Source organism: Aplidium turbinatum, chromosome 6, assembly GCF_918807975.1.
Source record: "Aplidium turbinatum chromosome 6, kaAplTurb1.1, whole genome shotgun sequence".
Classification (NCBI taxonomy): Eukaryota; Metazoa; Chordata; class Ascidiacea; order Aplousobranchia; family Polyclinidae; genus Aplidium; species Aplidium turbinatum.
In genome coordinates, this window is record NC_137477.1 from 5,311,621 (window position 1) to 5,332,042 (window position 20,422).

At 38.5% G+C, this 20,422-nt stretch overlaps 1 protein-coding gene across 1 annotated transcript; it reads right to left on the bottom strand.

Annotated features, from left to right (window-relative positions):
* Positions 1–8,545: 8,545 nt before the first annotated feature.
* Positions 8,546–18,722, bottom strand: LOC145772745 (beta-1,3-galactosyltransferase 5-like). The gene is made up of 7 exons (XM_082584622.1): positions 18,609–18,722; positions 15,137–15,315; positions 14,495–14,595; positions 13,168–13,343; positions 12,343–12,481; positions 11,024–11,212; positions 8,546–10,038 (listed from the first exon to the last, which is right to left on the bottom strand). The coding sequence occupies exons 1-7, from the start codon at positions 18,698–18,700 to the stop codon at positions 9,868–9,870; spliced, it is 1,047 nt and encodes a 348-aa protein (XP_082440748.1). The 5' UTR covers positions 18,701–18,722; the 3' UTR covers positions 8,546–9,867.
* Between the last annotated feature and the right edge of the window lie 1,700 nt (positions 18,723–20,422).

A 20,422-nucleotide genomic window follows, 5' to 3' on the forward strand; every position in this document is an offset into this window, starting at 1 on the left:
AAAGTGTCATTAAAAGTGTCGATGAAATGATTAAATTTGCTATGAACTGAATCATTCCTTTCTGTGTATTGGTTGGTCAAGCTATTTTCCAGATCACAAACGAATTCATCAGCAACAAAGTTTTTCATGTTCCTTACTTTTTGTGTATATTTTTCTTGTTTTGGTTTTACAGAGTTTATCACAACTACAATAGGAAAGTGGTCAGAAACATCGTGAATAAGAACATGGCATTGAATTTTATTTGATTGGTCGTTGCTGTATACATGATCGATTAAAGTTGAACTTGTGGAAGTTACACGGGTTGGGGATTGTACTAATTGATTGCAGCCTAAAGAGAGAAACGTATCACAGTAATTTTTTACAGCAGAATTTTTTGTCTTTGCTAACATATCAATATTAAAATCACCACAAATGTAATATTGTTTTTTGAAATTATTTAACGAATCAATGCACTCACAGAATTTGGTTTGAAACTCAATTAACTTATTTTTGGGATGCCTGTATACTACACCAACTGTGCACTGTCTATTGTTTGATAAAGTAATATCCACCCAGAGATCTTCACATTCCTGTAAGTTTAAACTTAAATTATTAATTTGATTATACTTTATTGAACTGCTTACGTATAGCCCGACACCACCTGCTTGTATTTTAGCATCAGTTTGTTTGTTATTAAAGTGGACAAAATTATAGCCTTGCAAGCTAACAAAATGCAATCGATTTTCATTCAGCCAGGTTTCTGACACAGCAATAAGGTCCGGTGCTTCTTGCATTTCGACAAGCAGTGATTCTAATTTTTCAAAGTTGCCAACTAGGCTTCTCATGTTTACATGTAAAATCGATAGCTGGTTCCTATTAATATTGTTAGTTAAAGAGAAGGAGTTTTTTGAATAAAAATTTTTACAATCCGCAGACATTGCCACAAACAAAGTATGACCAACAGATGAATACAAAACCAATAACGCAGGACACGAATCTTACTAGAGTTGCCAGATGCTCTTCGAATTTGATTTGGTGATTTATGTGACTTTTTTACGGACTAAAAAAGCTTCCTTGGAAGCAGTTTTGTATGTTTGTATAGGCTTATCACCCGCTGACGCAGGCCCAGTCACCGAGATTGACAGAGTGAAGTTTGCGATTGTTGAAGTGTTGTTGTCCGTGAACAATTCCATCCACTAGCAGCCGCTGCACGAAGAACGGTCGTTGTGTTGCTCAAGCGCACGCTCCGAGAGTCGACTCAGCGTCGCTTGATCTTGTAGTTTCTTTGTTCGTAAAGTTAAGCGTTTAACCAATTCTGTTTCTAATCAAGCGTAGCAGTTCTACCTTCAGTCAAATTAGAACCTTGCACGTTGGTATGGCTTGTGTAGGCTATGGTAGCCTTTAAGTTATCACTATCAGTAAAAACCAATACGGAAAAATCCATGCAGAAAACATCCATACGGAAAATATCCCGATAAAAAACGGTGGTAGCCAGTTTAACCAGAAAAAATTCTGCCACTGGAACTGAAACCTCGAACCAATCAGAAGCTATAGCCTACGTTCAACCAATCAGAAAATGTTATAAGAGGCTACCATCTAATCTGGTCCAATTGTGACTCTTCTAGCACGCAGTCAGAGTGTTTATTCTTGGTTTGAGCTTTATTTAGTAGAAAAAGAGTAGACTAAGGGTAGGGGTGGTAATCGAATCCATGTCATGGAAATGACTACTTTCTAGCCCAGCGGGCGGGCAACTTCTCTAGTCGGCGGGCCTGATACGGGAAAATGAAGTAGCCTACTTGGCGGCCGGGTTCATGAATCGTTACATTAATCGCAGAACGGTTTGCTATGCTTAGCAATGTTGTATGCCACAACAAAGCTGGCATGAGTAGCAGTTTTCCGGGCTGTTTTGGCTTTTACAAATACATTCTGCTGCTTTACAAGTCTTCTGTCCGGCTCTGTTGCTTTTGTTTGCCGTTCCGTTGGGAAAAACCTAGAACATCACACAACTCAGGCGAAAGAGAAATTGAAAAAAGAAAACTAATCGGGAAAAAAATGATGGTTTGCGAAAATGAGAGAATTGAAAGTAGTTACTTTTATACTTGTGGTGAAAGGAAAAGCGAGATGTTTAATTTTGCATCTAGTTTTCTTTTTTCAATTTTCTCTTTCGCCTTAGTTGTGTGATGTTCTAGGCGTTACCGTTCCGTTGCTGATAAAGTACTGCCATAGTCTGCATGTTTTGTCGCATAATAGCGGCAACTGTTGTAGGCTACTCTTTAAATACGGCAACACTAGGGCTTTCATTGCAAAGCAAACATACTGCTTTCTTGCCGACTTGTGTGAAAAACTACTTGAGCATCCAAAAATCGAGACACTGATTTCAACTTTACGTTTCTTAGCAAAATCCATGGGAAAATATTTATTGTAAATTCAAAATCTAATTTTAACTGAAAACAAAGAATCTAAAAACACAAAGAACTAAAGAATAACCAACAATCACTATTATTTGTATCCGTTCCCCGTTAACCAACAATCTTTATTATTTGTATCCGTGTATCCGTCCCCCAATTATTGCAATAATCAGCCAAATGTCACTTTGATCTATTTTTCCGGCTTGAAGCAAGGCTTGAGACTGAAGGAGATTCTTACTTTGGACAAAGAAAAAGGATGGAAGGGCCCGTTTATGACGGAACATAACATGCTTGTCACTTGGCTAAAAGCCGAAATCAAAGAACTAAAGAATAACTAACAGTCACTATTATTTGACGTAGTAAGCAAGTAGTGGGAGATTGCGGCAGAATGTGGCCGCCGGCCACATTATCATGTAAAGATCGGAAACTGTGTGAGGGCCGCTCAAAATCCCGTCGCGAGCCGGACCCGGCCCGCGGGCCGTATGTTGCCCGCCCCTGTTCTAGCCCTAACCCCTAAACTAACCAGCCGACAGAGAATCCATCACTTAATTTCCTTCATTTCATGTTCTTTTCGTCTTTTTCACGTCCCAGAAAACGTAATTTATGATTGGTTTATTGGCTCGAGGTTTCAGATGCAGTGGCAGATTTTTTTCTTTTTAAAGTGGCTGCTAAAAATGAAATTTTTAAAACCATTTTCACTTTATATCTGAAAAATTAACATTGTGAAGATCAGCGATTTTCAAACTTTTTTGATTGACGATACACCAAAGAATTTCGCAATTTACAGCGGCACATTCGCAATCTAGGCTACAGCGGCACATTGCCTTTTTACGTCAATTTATTTTTGCTACATTGTGAACAGTGGTGGCAAGCAGAAGTGTAGGTACAGGAGCCAGAATTTTGAAATATTTAGGAGCCGGAGGCGGAGTCTCGGTTTTCTGCCCCAGTCCGAGTGGAGCCAGAGTCTGATTTTTATGCCAGTGGATACTTTAAACATGCAAGTATTTACGCTGTAGACTACTTAGCAAAGTTGTTATTTTTGTGTAGCCTACTTCTAAGGTTTTATTTTCCAATTTTTTCATTTCACAGTGGTACAGACATGGTTGGAAATTGCAAAAAAGTCACATAACAATAAAATCCTGTAGAAAATATGAACAAGGAAATGAAAATGTAAAAAAAGAGGACATTTGAGCATTTTTGGGTGTCCTCGGAGGACAATTTATTTTTCTTCAAAAAAGAGGACAAATCCTCTTAAGAGAGGACATGTGGTAGCCCTACACAGTAGGCCTGCGGCACAATGTGTCTTGATCTTATTTTTATCTCAATCAGAAAAAATTGATTGAGATTCAATTCTTTAGATATCCCTGCCAGGGCCTACGAGAGGGGGGTACGAAGGGTACGGCGTACCCTTGAGGGCCCTGGCCTGTGGTTGTTAGGGGGCCCGAAATTGTGAGTTTATAGTTTACGTGCAAAAATGTTTGGTTAAAACCATCCTAAACGACTAAATTCAAGCATAAATGTTGTTATTCGTTAGTCCTTGGGGGGCCCGTAATGTAGCAAAAGAGCCCGGAAAGAAATTAGGTGTCTAAAGTGGTGACTTAATGCCTTACGTGCAAACATGTTCTGTTAAAAGCACCCTAAATTAAATCAGAAAAGTTGGTTATTCTCCTGTCCTGGGGGGAAGGGCATAGTGTAGCAAAAGCAGGGTTGAGAAAAACCCGGGATTTTTTTTTAAAATCCCAAACCGCTATTTTTTTTTAATACCCGGGTGTTTTTGGGCTTTTTTGTGTTTTTTAAAAACTATTTGAAAAAGGGGGCAAACTTGGTTTTGAATCTTTATCCTCGGACTGACAAAGCCTTGATAGGATATTTCTGGTTGTTTCGCATACTTGTAGAGGCTCTTGAAGCAGGGCCGGTTACGGAGATTGGCAGAGTGAAATTTCCGATTGTTGAAGTCTTGTTACCTGGGAATTATTACATCCATTAGGTGCCACTGAATGGAGAGCAGTCCTTAGAATGCGTTGCTCAAGCGCACACCCCGACAGTCGAACCAGCAGCGCTTGATCTTGAAGCTTCTTTGTTCACGAAGTCACGCGCTAACCAACTGAGCTACCGGGGTGACTTAAACCTTACATTATGTCATTATTCAGATGCATGGGATAGAATTTAATCTAGGGTAGGCCAATGCCATTCTCTGTTGTTATAAACTTGTATTTTATGATGCTCAGTCTTATCTTATCTGGCAGCAGGGCAGGCCGGTACCCAGTCATTTGGTCGACAGGACGTTTGGTCGACAGATATTTGGTCGACAAGACATTTGGTCGACAGGACGTCAGGTCGACAGAACGATTCATTTTAGGGTTAGTTAACTAACCTTAACCCTAGCCTAACCTTAACCCAAATGTCCTGTCGACCAAATGTCTTGTCGACCAAATATCCTGTCGACCAAATGACGACCGGCTACGAGGTAGGCCTATATCATATGAGGGAAATGACATATTTATCCTCTTTCATATTCAGTATTATTGTGCATAGCCTATTAAAATTAAAGAATAGTTTTATTGCAGCTTGATGCTATTATTGCGCACAAATGTCCAATTCTGCAGTAAAATGTTGTATGGTGTGCAATACGCCTAAGCAAACATCACACGTTTTGCCCAAGACAAAGGAGGCCCGGAGTGAGAGGGGGGCCCGGAATGACTCTTCGTACCCCTAGTGAAAAGTTCTCTCAGAGGCCCTGATCCCTGCTTTAGGCTATCCTCGGACTGGGAAAGTGTCTTTGAAAGTTTAATCCTGGCAGCTTCACATAGCGTACTTGTAGACTAGAGCAGTGGTTCCCAACCTGGGGTTCGTGGACCCCTTGGGGGTCCGTGAGAAAGCATTTGGGAGTGCGTGATTACCCCGATGAATTTTGGAAAAAAAAACTTTGTTCTATATGCACGGATGGAGCACCAGCTTTGCTCGGGAATAAATCCTGATTTGCTGCTTTAGTAAAAAATGAAGCTCCTCGCGTGTTTGTTACCCATACCCATTGCTTCTTGCACAGGTACGTCTTAACAGCAAACACTTTATCAGCAAGTCTCAAAGAAATTCTGACGAATTGCATGTAAGTCGTTAATTTCATCAAAAGCAGAGCTGTAAACCACCGTACTTTCAAAGCGCTCTGTCAAGAAGTATAGGGTCAGATTACGAAGTAGTTAAAACGACTGCAGCAGCTAAAACATGAGGTATCAACTCTTTTGAAAGCAAAAGGAAGTCCCCTCTTAAAATTGTTTGAGAGTAAAAGTTTTCTATACGGCATGGCCTACTTAGCCGATATTTTCGGTCATATTAACAATGTTAATCGTGGCATTCAAGGACCAGGTGTGACAATAATAAATGCAGCTGAAAAACTGAAAGCGTTTTTAGCCAAGTTGTCAGTTTGGAAACGCAGATTGGAACCAGGTAATTACGCTAACTTTCCAATGTTAGAAGATCTTATCTTGATGGATGAAACTCAAAGAGAATGCACTCTTTTGATCTCTATGAGATAAAATTTTTGCCATGCTTGGAAACCCTGCAAATCTCATATTAACGTTATTTTAAAACACCTGCCGAACAAAGTTGAAACATTGATTCGAAATCCTTTTCTTTTTGACTCGAACAACATTAGCGATGACGATCTCAGCAACGTTGACCTAATTGATTTGAGATCAAAAGAGTTATTACACATTGAGTTTCATTCAAAAACTGTGGAAGAATTTTGGTGCTCATAACTGAAAACCTACCCATTCTTGGCAAAGCAAGCGATTATTGTTTTGTTACAATTCATAACCACTTACCTTCGCGAGTCAGGATTCTCTGCTCTTGTTACAATAAAAACTAAACATCGAAATTGCCTGGACCTTGATGACATATGCGTGTTGCATTGTCAAAAATTCAACCACAGTTTAGTTCAGGAAAGGCAACAACAGCCCTCTCATTAAATTTGCTTACGTTGAAAAAGTTTCGGCATGGCACTTTGGGTCACCTTAATATTCAAATACTGCTGACATTTCTTGAACAATTTATTCATTTTCTTATTTAAGCAACTGTTTTAACCTGATATTTGCCGCAAGAGTCATAGCGGCAATGCAATATGACGCAGTACAGTAGTTGAGAAGCATAATTAAATCAATAGTATGTTAATTGAATTTCAGGCAAAATTTAGGTAGGGGTCCGCAGAATTAATAATTTGTCTAAAGGGGTCCGTGACAACAAAAAGGTTGGGAACCACTGGACTAGAGGCTTGAACTGATGATGCAGGCCCGGTTACCAAGATTGACAAAGTGAACTTTTCCGATTGTTGAGGTCTTGTTGCTGGGGAATTATTCCATCCATTTGTTGCTGATGAATGGAAAGCATTCCTTATAATGCGTTGTTCAAGCGTAGCCTACACCCCGAGAGTCGAACCAGCGCCGCTTGATCTTGAGATATCCATTGCTACAGGGGCTGTGTGGTTTGCCACACTTGGACAATTTATCTTTAACTCTTAACAATTAATTGTGTCTTTTTTTCAAATAGGTTGCTTGTACGTTTCTACGTAATCTTTCCAGTGTTATTTCGTATGTGTGCAAGGAAAAGCAGGAAAAATGCATAGATGTTTAGACCATATTTCTGTGTTATAGGCTAGTGTACGTTCTCTAAAAGTTCGTATTCCATGTAAAATTAGTTTTCTTTTACAGGCTTGATAAGGGCTAGATGCATAGCCGAAAACGTTTCTATTTCGCTTTTATACTGTTACAAATGTATGTTGAGTTGTTGTTGAGTTATGTCTAGGCTATGTCTGTTTATGGTTGAAAAAGTGAACATCCCTACCCAAGTTGTATTTTCCGATTCTAGCACACGTACTTTCCACAATTCCACATGGCTATTATTTACTGCTGCATAGTAGGCTACATAGTCTACGTGCTCTTTATTTTGTTTTAAGTTTTGCTTTTATTTTTCTGGTTTTGTGGCGGTGTTAGCTACAGACATGCAGCCTACACCTACAAGACGAATTACTCTATTGAGACACATGCTGGTATTTATTTATTTGTATATCGATCATTGTGGCTGGTAGTAATAATAATAATATTGCTTTTATTTGCGCCCATTGCGATAACAGATGCGATAATATTGCGATCACAGATGCGATACGACAGACGACAGAGAGCAGCGAAGTGACATTGACAAAGGCAATAGTCTTCGAGTCAGCTGCTCCCCTTATTTTGGCTTTCCCTTAGGTTAAGTGTCTTTCGCCGAGACACAGTAGCTTGCTCTGGAGCGGTGTCGAACCCACGTCCTTTCGAACGTCGCGCAGACGTTCCCAACACTCGGCTATACGCAGCCGACGTCTAGTAGTATCTTTTTCGTTCCAGATACGTAAATGACGAAAAATAAAGTGATGGTGTTAATGGCGACACAAAAATAGTGTCGGCTAGCAAAACTTGCATATAAGGATTGAAAACACTTAACAAAAGAAACTGCACTTCTACAAGAAACACCAGTTTAACGCTACAACTCAGCACACAAGGCATTGCTTTTGTGGTTTTCCGCAAGACATAACTCAATCGTGGCAAGCAAAGTAACCTAATCAGCGTCAGCGCAAAATGCTTCAAGACAGAAACGTCGGAAATCGAGTAGCCTACCACGCTTAGAAAGATGCAAATAGCAGGCTTCATACAAATGCATTGATTGAATAATGGGTAAATTTTCGAATTTGATAACCTAAAAACTGCATGACTCACTTAATTGGACAGATAGGCACTCAGAAGCACAAGTATTTGACTTGATATGAAAATTTATCTCAATTTTGGAGTAGGTTACCCTTCCCGCAATCAAATGAGTCATGCTACGCCACTGGCTGCAATGCATGTTATCATAATATAACCTGCTGGATTTATAATGAACGTTTGCTTGTATTTTAGGCCTAGAATCCTGCAATATGCACAACGTTCATGTTGAATTGATTTCATCACCCTCAATTGAGATATTCCAAAGGCTATATTTCGACATGTTGTGCTTGGATTAAAAACTGAAAGCTAATTATTGTACACTACAAGATTTAATTTGTTTTGATATTTTATTCTAAAACGTCTTTTAAAGAGCAAGGTAATATACTGTAATGTCATGAAATTTGTGTAAAATAGTGACAAAATAAACCAGTATTTTACTGAAATGCGTTCTCAGTTAAAGACAGTACTAATTGTTTCAAATAGATATATAGAAAATTATTATTGTATGCTTTGGAACTACATGAGCATAAGACGAATGTTTATTCAATATTTAGCAATGGACAGAGCTAAACTTTATACAGTAGAACTCGGTTAATCCGGATTCGGTTAATCCGGATCTTCGCCTAATCCGAATGAAACTGGAAGTACAAATGATTTGTAATCTTTTTCTTAAGAAACAGCTTCGGATTATCCGGATTATTTAATCCGGATCTTCGCCTATTCCGGACAAAAGTTGCGCTTTCTCTATCGCTTTATCCGAATTTTCCAGACAGTTTTGCCATTTTATGCTAAAACGTAACGTGGCTTATTGCGAGAAATTTCTTATATATTGTTCCGTTAATGTGACGCAATAAATTATTGCAGATTTCTTCTTTTCATGAACAGTAATCCCTCCTAACGCAAAATTCCTGCGCAAATGCCCAAACTCGTACTGTAACTTGAAAAGATGTCGGTGGAATTTTCGGCGGTAGCCTATGTCGGTGATGTTTTTCCAATAGAAGACTTTGTTTGATTTTTTGTAAGTTTTCCAAAGAAACTCGTCTTCCGTAACTGTTTTCAAAAGTTTTGAGTGACTACAGATTATTCCTACACGCATGTCTGAAGATATAACTTTTGCCAGTGTGTTCTTGCGTTAGACGAAGAGTCTACAAACCTACAATCGTTTTACATGCATAGGCTACTGCATTTCAAAAGAATTCTATCGCTAATATGGTGATCGCGCGTCTCGGAATTGGCAGATGACCACACTAATGCGTTCAATTTCGGTGATTTTTACCGATTCCCTTCTATCTAGGTAACGTCAGGCTTGATAGAACCGTCATCGGTTAATCCGGATCTTCGCCTAATCCGGATGGAATTGCCGGTCAAATCGAATCCGGATTAACCGAGTTCTACTGTAGTTAAAATTGAAAAAAATGGCCATATTTACACCAATTTAAACATCCATTTTTGTGTGAACAATTTGGTTACATAATTAAACAGGAAAAATTTGGCAGCTCTAGCACAAATCGGTTGTAAACCAACATGTAACTTATATTGTCTAGCTTATGCGTCAGGGACATTGAGTCACTATATTAACTTTAAGATGTTTCCGGCCACATTGTTACGTTTATGTTTATCGACTGTTGCTATCCAATAAGTTACAGGTCAATCCATCGACAACTGCAATTCTAAAAATAAACTATTGTAGACCGAAGGAGGACATGACCTATATGCCCTCCTCCCAATTAAATAAAGTCACTGCCTTAACCATGATTTTTCTTCTTTTTGGCTTTTGGCTTTTGACTTTTGGCTTTTTTGCTTGGCTCAGGCAATTTTCCCCTCTTTGCTCTTCCACAGGTCATTTCTCCAACAGAATTCTCCTCACAATTACAAGTATGAGGGAGCATTTCAGCAAGAGTTATGTTTGGTTTGCTCTGAAAGAAACGTTAGCGTATGATAAAATGAAGTCAATATTTGTCTGTTTTAAATTTAACAACAAATTTAATAAGTATAATTAATAATTTACTTTATAAAACTTGGAACTTTCATGTGCTGTATTTGTGATCACTGATCAACCTATAAACTAGATGCTAATAAAATCTACACACGTGCAGGCAGGTCCACCAGACTTATCAAAAAGAATTGCGTTTCGTTTGAGTATGATCAATAGGCGGCTACCTATTTTAATTAATTTAAGCCACGGTTTATAAATAGTAACTTTTGTAAAGTGAATTGAATCCGAATTTATCAGAACACTTCCATAGCTTGCTTTACAGCCAGGTAGGCTATCAGAAGAGTAAAGATCGGCTCGATCCGGAATTTATTTTTTGACATCCGATTCATATTCGACAGTGTTTAATTACCTCAAATGCGTACCCGAAACAGATCGGAATTAATTTTAGTTCTGAAATTCATTAAAAAATATTTTAATGTATGGCAAGTTAACATATTCATATTGTTAGCCAACAGAGGTTTGCATAACACTAAAGGCATGACATTTGCTTGGTAAAGGCCGGGGTAAAGGTATGGCATGAAGGCTACTCATTACGCAGTAGGCTACACACACAAAAGTTATGCTTGAAAATGTTGTCAACAGCTTATTTAAAATAAAAGTTTTTGTCGTCAAAATTAAAAAAAAAAAAACTTACGGAAATTTTAGGATCCGAATTCAATTCGGATCTGGCTTTTATTAAAAAATGTATTCCTTTCACTCAGTTAACAGTTGAAACCGTATGGAAGCGTTAAAAGTAAAATGCATTATTATTGGCATGTTTTAGGTGGTGTACCGCTACTGATTTTGTAAGCAATGCGCTTGCTGTTGTGAATCAATCCACTGCTTTAGGCAGACAGTCTGCTGAAGTTGGGTTTAGGCTAGTCAGTGTTAAAAATTTTATCAGATCTACTCAAAAAATTAAATACTTGTTTGCGCAGAATTCCGGTGATCAAAACATCATCTATGTCAAAGCTGGTGTCGGTGGTCAAAGAAGTCCAATATAACTCCGTAGCGACGTCATGAGTCATAATATAGCAGAATCCATAGCAATAGTTCGGATAATTGAAGCCTGCGTAGGCGCTAACAGGAACAGCCCATTTGCCTTCTCTTTTTACCTGTAAAAAATCAACGACATAATGATCAATAAAAAACAACAAAAATTTACCAAACAGTTATAATAGAGTTTTATCCGTCATGCCCAAACTGCTACCACTCTTCATCGATGGAGCTATCAAAACACAACAATTTGTCCGAATTGCGAAAAAAGCAAGCAAACTGTTAATTATTTTATGTTAGACTGTTCATGGACTGCACCAGTGGCGGCTGATGCTGTTTATGAGCAGTGGGGCTGCCATAAATAATTTGGAGGGCAAAGCCCGTCTCTGAGTTCGCCGAAGGCGAACAATTTCGCGGGGAGGTCTGGGGGATTCCCCACGAAAAAAATTTGAAAAATCTTATTAAATTTGGTGCGTTTATCCGATGTCGAAAAAAATTTAACTGGCAACTTTTACAATTAAAACTTCGGTTTTCCGCCATAAACTTTTATCTTCGTGACACATCTGCTACGAATGGGTTTCCAATCTATTTTAATGGGAAAGTTCTGGCCTCAAGAAGATGTAAAGGTTTGTAAAGTCATTAAGATCCCGATCGAACAAAAATAGAAGGCATGCCGGAGATGTCCTCAATTCCCATTAAAGTTGGAAGTTTGATTTCCGCTCAAGACACATGGATATGCACCACTGATGCACTACCACTACCATGATGCACTGATGCACCACCACCACCACTGCACCACCACCACCACTGCACCACCGATATGCACCAAACAAGAGTGAAACTCGAGTACGGTATGTCTTCCATTTTCGTTCGATTTGGGTCTTAATGGTTTTAGTCTTCTTCATAGCAGGAGGTCTATTGACCTAAAAATATTATTTATATACATCTCATATTAGCCATAACAAAATGCCAGTTTAAACAAAATATTTGTTTTACTTTTCAAGTATAAACATTCAGAACATTTTGAGGAGCTGCAGCATCTTCAACCTTTAAGTGAGTTCTTCTTTAACTCAAAAACTCAGTTTAATTCAGTTAAATATTATAAACTCATCATTTTTTCTTTGTAGCAGTGCACAAAAAAAACGAATGTACAAAAATATAAACCAGCCGTTTTAATCGATGACATTTGAAGATCAATCTAGGCACAGATGAAATTTATTATTCTTATTTCTTTTAAGTAGGCTTTTACCGTAGCATTTTTTGATATTTTTCCGCAATGCAAGAGTCTCCTGCTCGGTTTCGGATGAGACGAGTTCAAGTATACGGAAAATAGAAGATTGAGATCAATACGGAAGTCGTCGTCTGTTGACATCATGTATTTTGCATCTCTGAAAGTTGAAAAATGTAATCAAAAGTTCATTGTTACAAAATCCTACGTCAAGAATGGCTAAAATCTGGCAGGAAAGCTGAATTTTTGAAACGTCTTCTTCCTGCTTACAAGATAGCAGTTCAGGTTGTATCTACAGATAGCCGTAACCAGAGCATTTTCTCAGCACTGAGGGCATTGTGGTAGCTAGAATGAAAATTGTAGAGAGACAGAAGGAACTGTTGGTAGAGGGTACAAATATTTTAATATTTAAAATGAAGAGTTTTTTTCAATACAGCTACTGACTGTAGCCAAACATTTATAAAACGTAATTCAACATATATCGAGGCTGTTCACCAGGCATTTAGTTAGATAACATCATGAGTTCTACTGGTGCAAATTGAGCTGAACTATCACTAGATGTGTAAAGGAATAAAAGCAGATTGTCGCTTTATACATCTTGTAATAGTTCAGCTAAATTTGCACCAGTAGAACGCATCATGTTGTTTAATATAGCCTAATACGATAATATCTTAGATAGCCTAATGCTGATTTTTTTTTACTTTACTTTAATTTGCTTTGCTGTAACGAATAATTTGCTTTGCATATTCTCAAAATGACTTCAAATAACCCACTTTCTTATTAAGCCCAAAATCGTTCGGTCCGAAAAAAGGCTTAGGCCTAATAAGCGGGGTCTACGTACTTTACCTGCAATAAAGCGTGAACCATCTCAGGCCCATCAGAGTTTTCATTGTAAGATTTCTATAGGCTTCAATAAAAGAGCCTTGAACAATATCATTATTTTGTCGTGCTTCGACTTGAAGTTTCTCGGTAACATTGTGTGCATCCGGGCCTGGGTACGCAACAAGAAACACTACTTTCACCTGGAATATACGGTTTGTATTATATTTCATCAATATGCGAGTAGCTTATGTAAACAGCTATTTGAAATAAAATCAATTTTAGCTAATCACTTAGAAGTCAGAAACTGGAAGTTTTCAATTATACAGACAACAAGTAGAAATCGGCATATTCAAGAAAGGCTGATCAAAAAATAGATTTACAAAACATAGATCACTACTTTTATAACAAGTGTATAGGGCAGGCTACATATGTAAATAATAGGCTACAGTCGTCAGTAGATTATTTGCAAGCAAACGTTAGCTACCAATCAGAGACTTATTACCAATTAGAAAGTTGTTACGTTGATAAAAAGAAAAATGAGTAGGCCTAAATATATTTTCTAAGACAGAAAACCAGTCCATGTCTTAGTAGGGTTGGTTGGTTTGAATCTTTTGTAAACAATATTTTACGTAAATCAGTAAAAAAGTAGCTGAGTAGCTAATTTCATGTACATTGCACACTGCACAGCACTAAAACACATTGCCGGAGTTGCCTTGTTTAATAGGTTCAATTCTGCTGCTGCTGCTGCTGCTGCTGCTGTTTGTTTGTTTGTTTTATTTGTTGAGCAATTTGGGTTCTTTCTCAGGTTGAATTGCTCTTGCTCTTACTAATGAGCTCGAGCTCTTGAATTGCAACCAACTGCCGAATTTTTGAAAGAATCCTCTTTGTCCGAACGTAATTCACTGAGCCCTTAGGGTAGCGGGCTTATTCCCCTACACCGAGAGCAGAGAGCTCAGCGGTTGCGAAAGACGTCGGGGAAGCACCTAATAACCCACTCCTCTGCAGAGTGTCAAGCAGGAATGAAGTTTAGTACCATTTTTGAAAGATCTTTGTTCTGACCCTATGGGAATCAAACCCACATTTACCGACGCAGAGGCAAGCATTAAAATCACTAGGCCATTGTGCCGGTTTTCTGCTGTTGTGTTTAAGGTACCGGTAGGCTACTTGTTGCTCAACTACATTACAGTATGCAAAGATATGAGAAAGTAGATCTGCGTTACATATAATGGTCGCTGGTCATTAGCCTACGTTATATCACAAAGCAAACAAAGTTCCTCCAATTTTAAGTAAATGATGACAAATTTAAAAAAAAAAGTTTTATCAGTGTAACAAAGAATGGAAAACTACTTACTGAAGGATTACTTAATCTGATTTTGCCCCAAGTCGAGCGAATTTTTTGCCTGTCCAAAAAGTGATCAACTTTGCTCTTCACGACAAATACAAGTTTTGTGCCTGGAAATTATGACACAGTTTATAAAATCTCCATTGGTTCCAATTTCCAATTTTTAAAAATATATAAAGCACAGTTTGTTGTAGCCTACTTATCATTCTTTTTCCGCATAAGAGTCCGAGGATTTTGATATTTTCGATCCGACAGACAGTCGCCGCTCTGCCTCGCCCATACGCCAGAAACAATTGGTTGGTTGATTTGAATATTTATTCTCAGATTGACAAAGCCTCTGATAGATAAAATGGCAGTTTCGCAGACTTGTTAGAGGCTTTGAACCACTGACGCAGAGTCGGTTACCGAGATTGACAGAGTGAAGTTTCGTCTTGTTGTTAAATTGTTGTAGGCCTACATTGTGTTTTTCGTTAATACAGTTTGTTTTGACCGAGCGGTCGTTTTACAGTGCAGTACGTTATGCACTTGGTGCTAATATGAAAGTCTTCAAGTTACTTCTCCACATTCAAAAAGTAAAGTCAAGTATTCAGTATTCTGAAGAGATTAATGTCAAGCAACGTATCAAATTTTATTTGAACGCTTAAAAGTTACCTGGTTTACAAATGTCTTTTGGGGGTAATATAAGAAAGCTTTGACTAACTGGTAAGATTTGAACAACTTTTTCCTTTTGAGGACTACTTTGTTGAAATACTGCCGTTACGTTTGAAGATAACTTGACATTTGTCGTGATTTCTGTTATTTTGGCCTCTTGCCACAATAAAACATTGAATCTGAAATGTAAACAACACTTAGTTAGACAAGTCGACACTAATGCCCCTGGCGATTATAATCTGCATACTTGACTAGCAACTTTGACCAGCAGCGTTGGCAAAGGGGGGGTCCAGGGGATACTTTTGGACCCAGGCCCTGAGTAATTTTAGGGGCTTGCAACCTTTTCAAAGGGCGTGGAACTTAAAAGAAACCACCGCATACTCTTTGTATATGGTGCATTTTCTTTGAAGTGTCTTAATCTGGTTGTCGAAGATCTCATTTGGTACCGGGCCCAAATTATCCTCTTAACGCCCCTGACTATGACTGTTGATATCAGTGGCGTAGCGTGACCGTATTTTTGGGCGTTCCTTTTTCCAGTAAACTTTAAGCCTATAGTCTACTTGTATTTAAAAGCAAAATACAAACAGTGAAGCTGACTCAGTTGAACAGCACTCGAGGCTTTTTTAAATACAGTAGGCTACAAGTAGACTGAAGTTTACTGAAAAAAGCGAACATTCAATACAATCAATCGATCAATTGTTCATTTATCAAAAAATAAAACACCAAAGTGACATAAAACAAAAATACGCATAATGTTTAAGTTTGGTTTTGTTTTTGAAAGGGAGACAACGAAACGACCATACGGTCTATACTAGTCACACTACTCTGCTGGTTGATATTACAAACATACGGAAGCTGTTGCTTTTGCTCTTTCTACTTATCACGGGACTTCACTAAGCAAGAACGACACAATGAAGCGACTATCGTCCACAACGTCTACCGAGTGTGACAGAGTAACTTGGTTCAGAGAAAGATTTAACTTCAATAGCACATACACTACCGCACAACTGCCGATGAGCTGAAATAAGCATCATATAAGTTATTTGCAGATAGCATCATGCCAAATAACAACTTCACGCCTTCAACCTGCAGTGACCGGGTTTAGCCCATGCGCGGATCCAGCAAGTAGACGTAGGGATCTGACCTTTGAAATAAATGGTGAATAGCTACTTTTTCTGTGTTTTAGGGGAGAGGAATCGCCCTAATCGCCCTCCATGGATCTTCCACTGATTTTGCCTTTGATAGTGGGTTAAGGTTTCAAACAAAGTGACCAGGAACCAAAGATAAATAAGCCACTCCTTCAGTCAATTTGAGTTATGCATTGATTTATTTAACCTCAATCAGTCTATTTCAAACATTGACAAGCAATATCTGTGATCGCTGTTTAGAATCTTATCTATACAGTAATTCACCTTTTCTGATCTAAAGTCAACCTATTGAACTTGATGCAGAATGGGACTGTTTACCAGGCATCAGATTTTTACTAATTGACGCATTTTGACGCTTTTGACTCACTTTAATAATTAATTTCTTACGTTTAAACTTTGAGCTAAGTGACAAAATGTCAAAAATAAAAGGGAAAAGAGAAACCCTGCTACCAAAAGTGCTCAGTGTTCAGTGGTAACGCGCCCGACTTAAGATCAAGCGACGCTGGTTCGTCTCTCAGGGTGTACACTTAGCTTGAGCAACGCATGGTCACAGCGGTAAACCATAATCTCTTCGTGGGAAAATTGTAACATAAAGTTCCCGGATCCGTTCGTCTGTATGTAATGACCGAAAGAGAAACACTCTTCTGAAACTTCTATTCAAAAAGTGTATTTCTGTAAAATTAGCCCGCGGCTATCGAAAATGGGACGCAACGCCGTACGCCTCTAAAAACTGTCACTACAATACAAACTACTTAGATAAAGACGGAATTTTTGTCCAGCTAGCAAGCACTAAGCAAACAGTTAAATGTGCGACTAACTCTCAAGCAACCATTTCACGAATGACAAGAATAGATAGCAATATCTCAAACTCACGTACGCAGTACTGTGACGCAATAATGAAAAACATTGTCACGCAATTCAAACAGGTGTTCAAAGCTGGTGATCCAATGTTTCATGTTTAAACAGGTTTGACACAAGTCTTACGAACGATGGTGAAATTTTGGCTCATTTTTAGGAAAAATTCCATGACGTAATACGCTAAGATTCAGTAGACCTGAACGGTTTTTATATGACGTTTGATTAGGTGAACAATTGTCTGGAACAACGCATTTCAGGACTGCTCTCCATTCAGCGGCACATGGTGAATAGAATAATTCCTCGGCAACAACATTACAACTATTGGGAGACTTCTCTCTACCAATCTCGGTAACCAGCCCTGCGTCCAAAACCCCTGCAAGTATGCGAAACAATCAGGAAAGGCTCTGTCCAGTCCGTGGATAAAGATTCAAAACCAACCAATCATTGCCAAGCAAAGCAGGCAAGCAAAGGGAGTTAAATCAAATCCAGTTACTCACTAAAACAGAGTTTAAAGTTTTTTTGTGAATGGTAACTGTCTTCGATGTGATATACCGTTAATATTTATTATGATATTGTTATTATTGATGTTTCCATATAATCAAATATATCGATATCAATATACCTTGAAGAATCGATCAAGCAAAAGCGTCATTTTGGAAATTTAAGGAGTTTTTAAGAAGAGCTATAGATTTGTAATCTGCATCGGCGACCCCACTTGGTGGAAATACTTTTTGCATGTTTTATTTGTGTATTTAAGCTTAGGCTTGGTGGTGGGAAAATGTAGATTGCATAAACTAGAGAACAATCTTCGTGTCCAACTTATTGAAACAAGTCGAGTCACAGCGGTTGTACGTCACGCCCAACCGTGTTTTTAAGTGTCGAGCTGACGCCTTTACTACTTATTCGAACAACCGAAGTATTGACCAAGAGATCTATTCAATTTGCATCAATTACATTGCATTGTCTTGTGCAAAAGCATCCTTGATTGTTATCATAAGGTTTCAATCAGGTCATTAAACACTTTTTTATTTCGTGACACACTTTTTTATTTCATGGCATGTCCTTGTGTAACGGCGCATAGTCTAATTCGGACAACCCTAGTAGCCTATGGATGGATGATCATTTATGTTTGTTTGGATGATAAACAAAACGTAGCCTACATAAAACAAAAACGTAAAGTGGGCATCCAATGAGAGAGTGCGAAAGACCATAACTGCAGAAATTTTTTTTAAAGATGCAACAACACAACGGAGGAGAGAAACAAGGGTGGTAGTTTAATCTACAATAATATGCTATATAAGTCCTCCTGAGTACAGTGCTTCACTAGTCCAGCCGCTCAGCCAACTTGATTTAGTCGGCCTAGCCTAGTGGAGAAATGAAAAGTTTCAAAACCAGCGAAAAAATTAAAAAAGAACAAAAACGATTAGAACTACTAGTGCTGCAGATAATTAAAACAAGTGCCTTACGTTATTGATATCGTAAATATCGCCATAAGAATCCATCTCCATATCAATAGCGGTCCATTCGCTTGTCCAGCCATGGTATACTCCAGTTGCATAATACGTTAACACACTTATTGCTGCTGCATAACGTTGTCAAGAAAAGTAGGTTATTATTTTTTGGAATCTTAAGCTGCAATACACAATGTTATGTTATGCAATGGAATCTGTTTCAGATCAACCAGCAATAGAGCCGGAGGCGATAACCACGTGGCCACTAAGCCGGCGTGTCGAATGTGAGTAAGCCTGTGGTCTGTGATCTGAGAATCGTGTTAGTTTCATTTTTATTTTCTGCTCACAATGAAGCTGGTTGATTTTCGAAGCAAGATCATAAACAAAGAAATGTGACGTCAAAGCAGCACTGCCCTTGTTTTCCTTCTAGATATTTTTGTTTTAAGCACAAATTGCAAGAATAGTTGAAGAATTCAAGTCTCTTTTATCCACTTTTATTCACTCAAGATGCAACACCAATGTAAAAATGCATGACCTAATGAATAATCAAGTTTTATTTGCGCCCATTGCGACAACATACTTCGGTACAACAGGAAGCAGCGAAGCGACATATAGTCTTCGAGTCAGCTGCTCTCCTTAATTTGGCTTGCCATTCAGTGTCTTTGCCGAGACACAGTTGCGTGCTCTGGAGTGGTGTCGAACCCACGTCCTTTCGAAAGTCTCGCAGATGTTCTCACCACTCGGCTACGCAGCCGACAAAAATGAAATAGGCGAACACTAACAAGTTACAGATTGTCATTACTCAGAACAGTTGTTTGGCAAGTTTGATAAATCATCAAGAAAACATCTCAGCGAAGTGTTTTTTTTTTCTTTTGCAAGCGGTAGAGATTTCGAAACCTGTTATAACGGTGAAATCGCTTCCTCCATACCGGTAGTATGACATTGATTCGGGGATTCTTAACCAGGCCAGGATACCCTTGAAATACAACTCGACATGTAATGGAACTATACAAGTAAATTAGTGTTTGCGTATATTGCTTCTCCAAACTGCCCATATGCAGACTAAACTACCAACCCCAGGTAGGAAAATTGTGCTTTTGAGTCAGTGTCTGCAACGTTTAATTAATGTAAGCTTAAAAAGAACGAATTTTTCTGGATCTCACTGGAGTATTTCACCTTAGAGTCAAGGAACAGGATTTTAAATAGGTCTTCTCAGCTACGTCGGTGATTTAACCTTGAAGGGACTAAGCGCTGTATTGATTGTTGGATGATTTGACTGCTGAATTACTTTTTTTTGCAATAATGCGATAATATTCTGACAAAGCGCACATGGGTATCAAGCAACGTTCACTCTTTTGGGTTCACTTTTTGTAAATAAGGTGTTATTAAGGTGTTGCCACCGTGTCACATTTTAAACTGATTGTCCTGCTTTGGTATCATGCACGTTATAGGCTAACGTCCTCGTTTTGGCACTTCTACTTTTTTCTAGACCTTTGCTATGTTTGGCATAGGCTATCTTATTTTTCGTTATGATGGTCGGAAACAAAAACAAACTGAACTGAACTGACACCAAACAAGATTTTTCTAGTTGTCGATAGGCCTAGAGATGGAGAAAGTGTGTAAAGTTGCCGGACGTAGCTATAATAGCATCTGAGCTGGAAGCGAAATGCTGCCGGCTAAAGTAAAGCTCAAACAGGTTTTAATTTGAAATTTTAATTGAAGGGTTGCGGTTTCAAGGCCAAATTTGGATTCTCAGGTTAAAATATGGCACGATCGCAACACCTTAGGGCTTAAGCTATGTTAATAATCATGCTGTGACAAAATCAGCC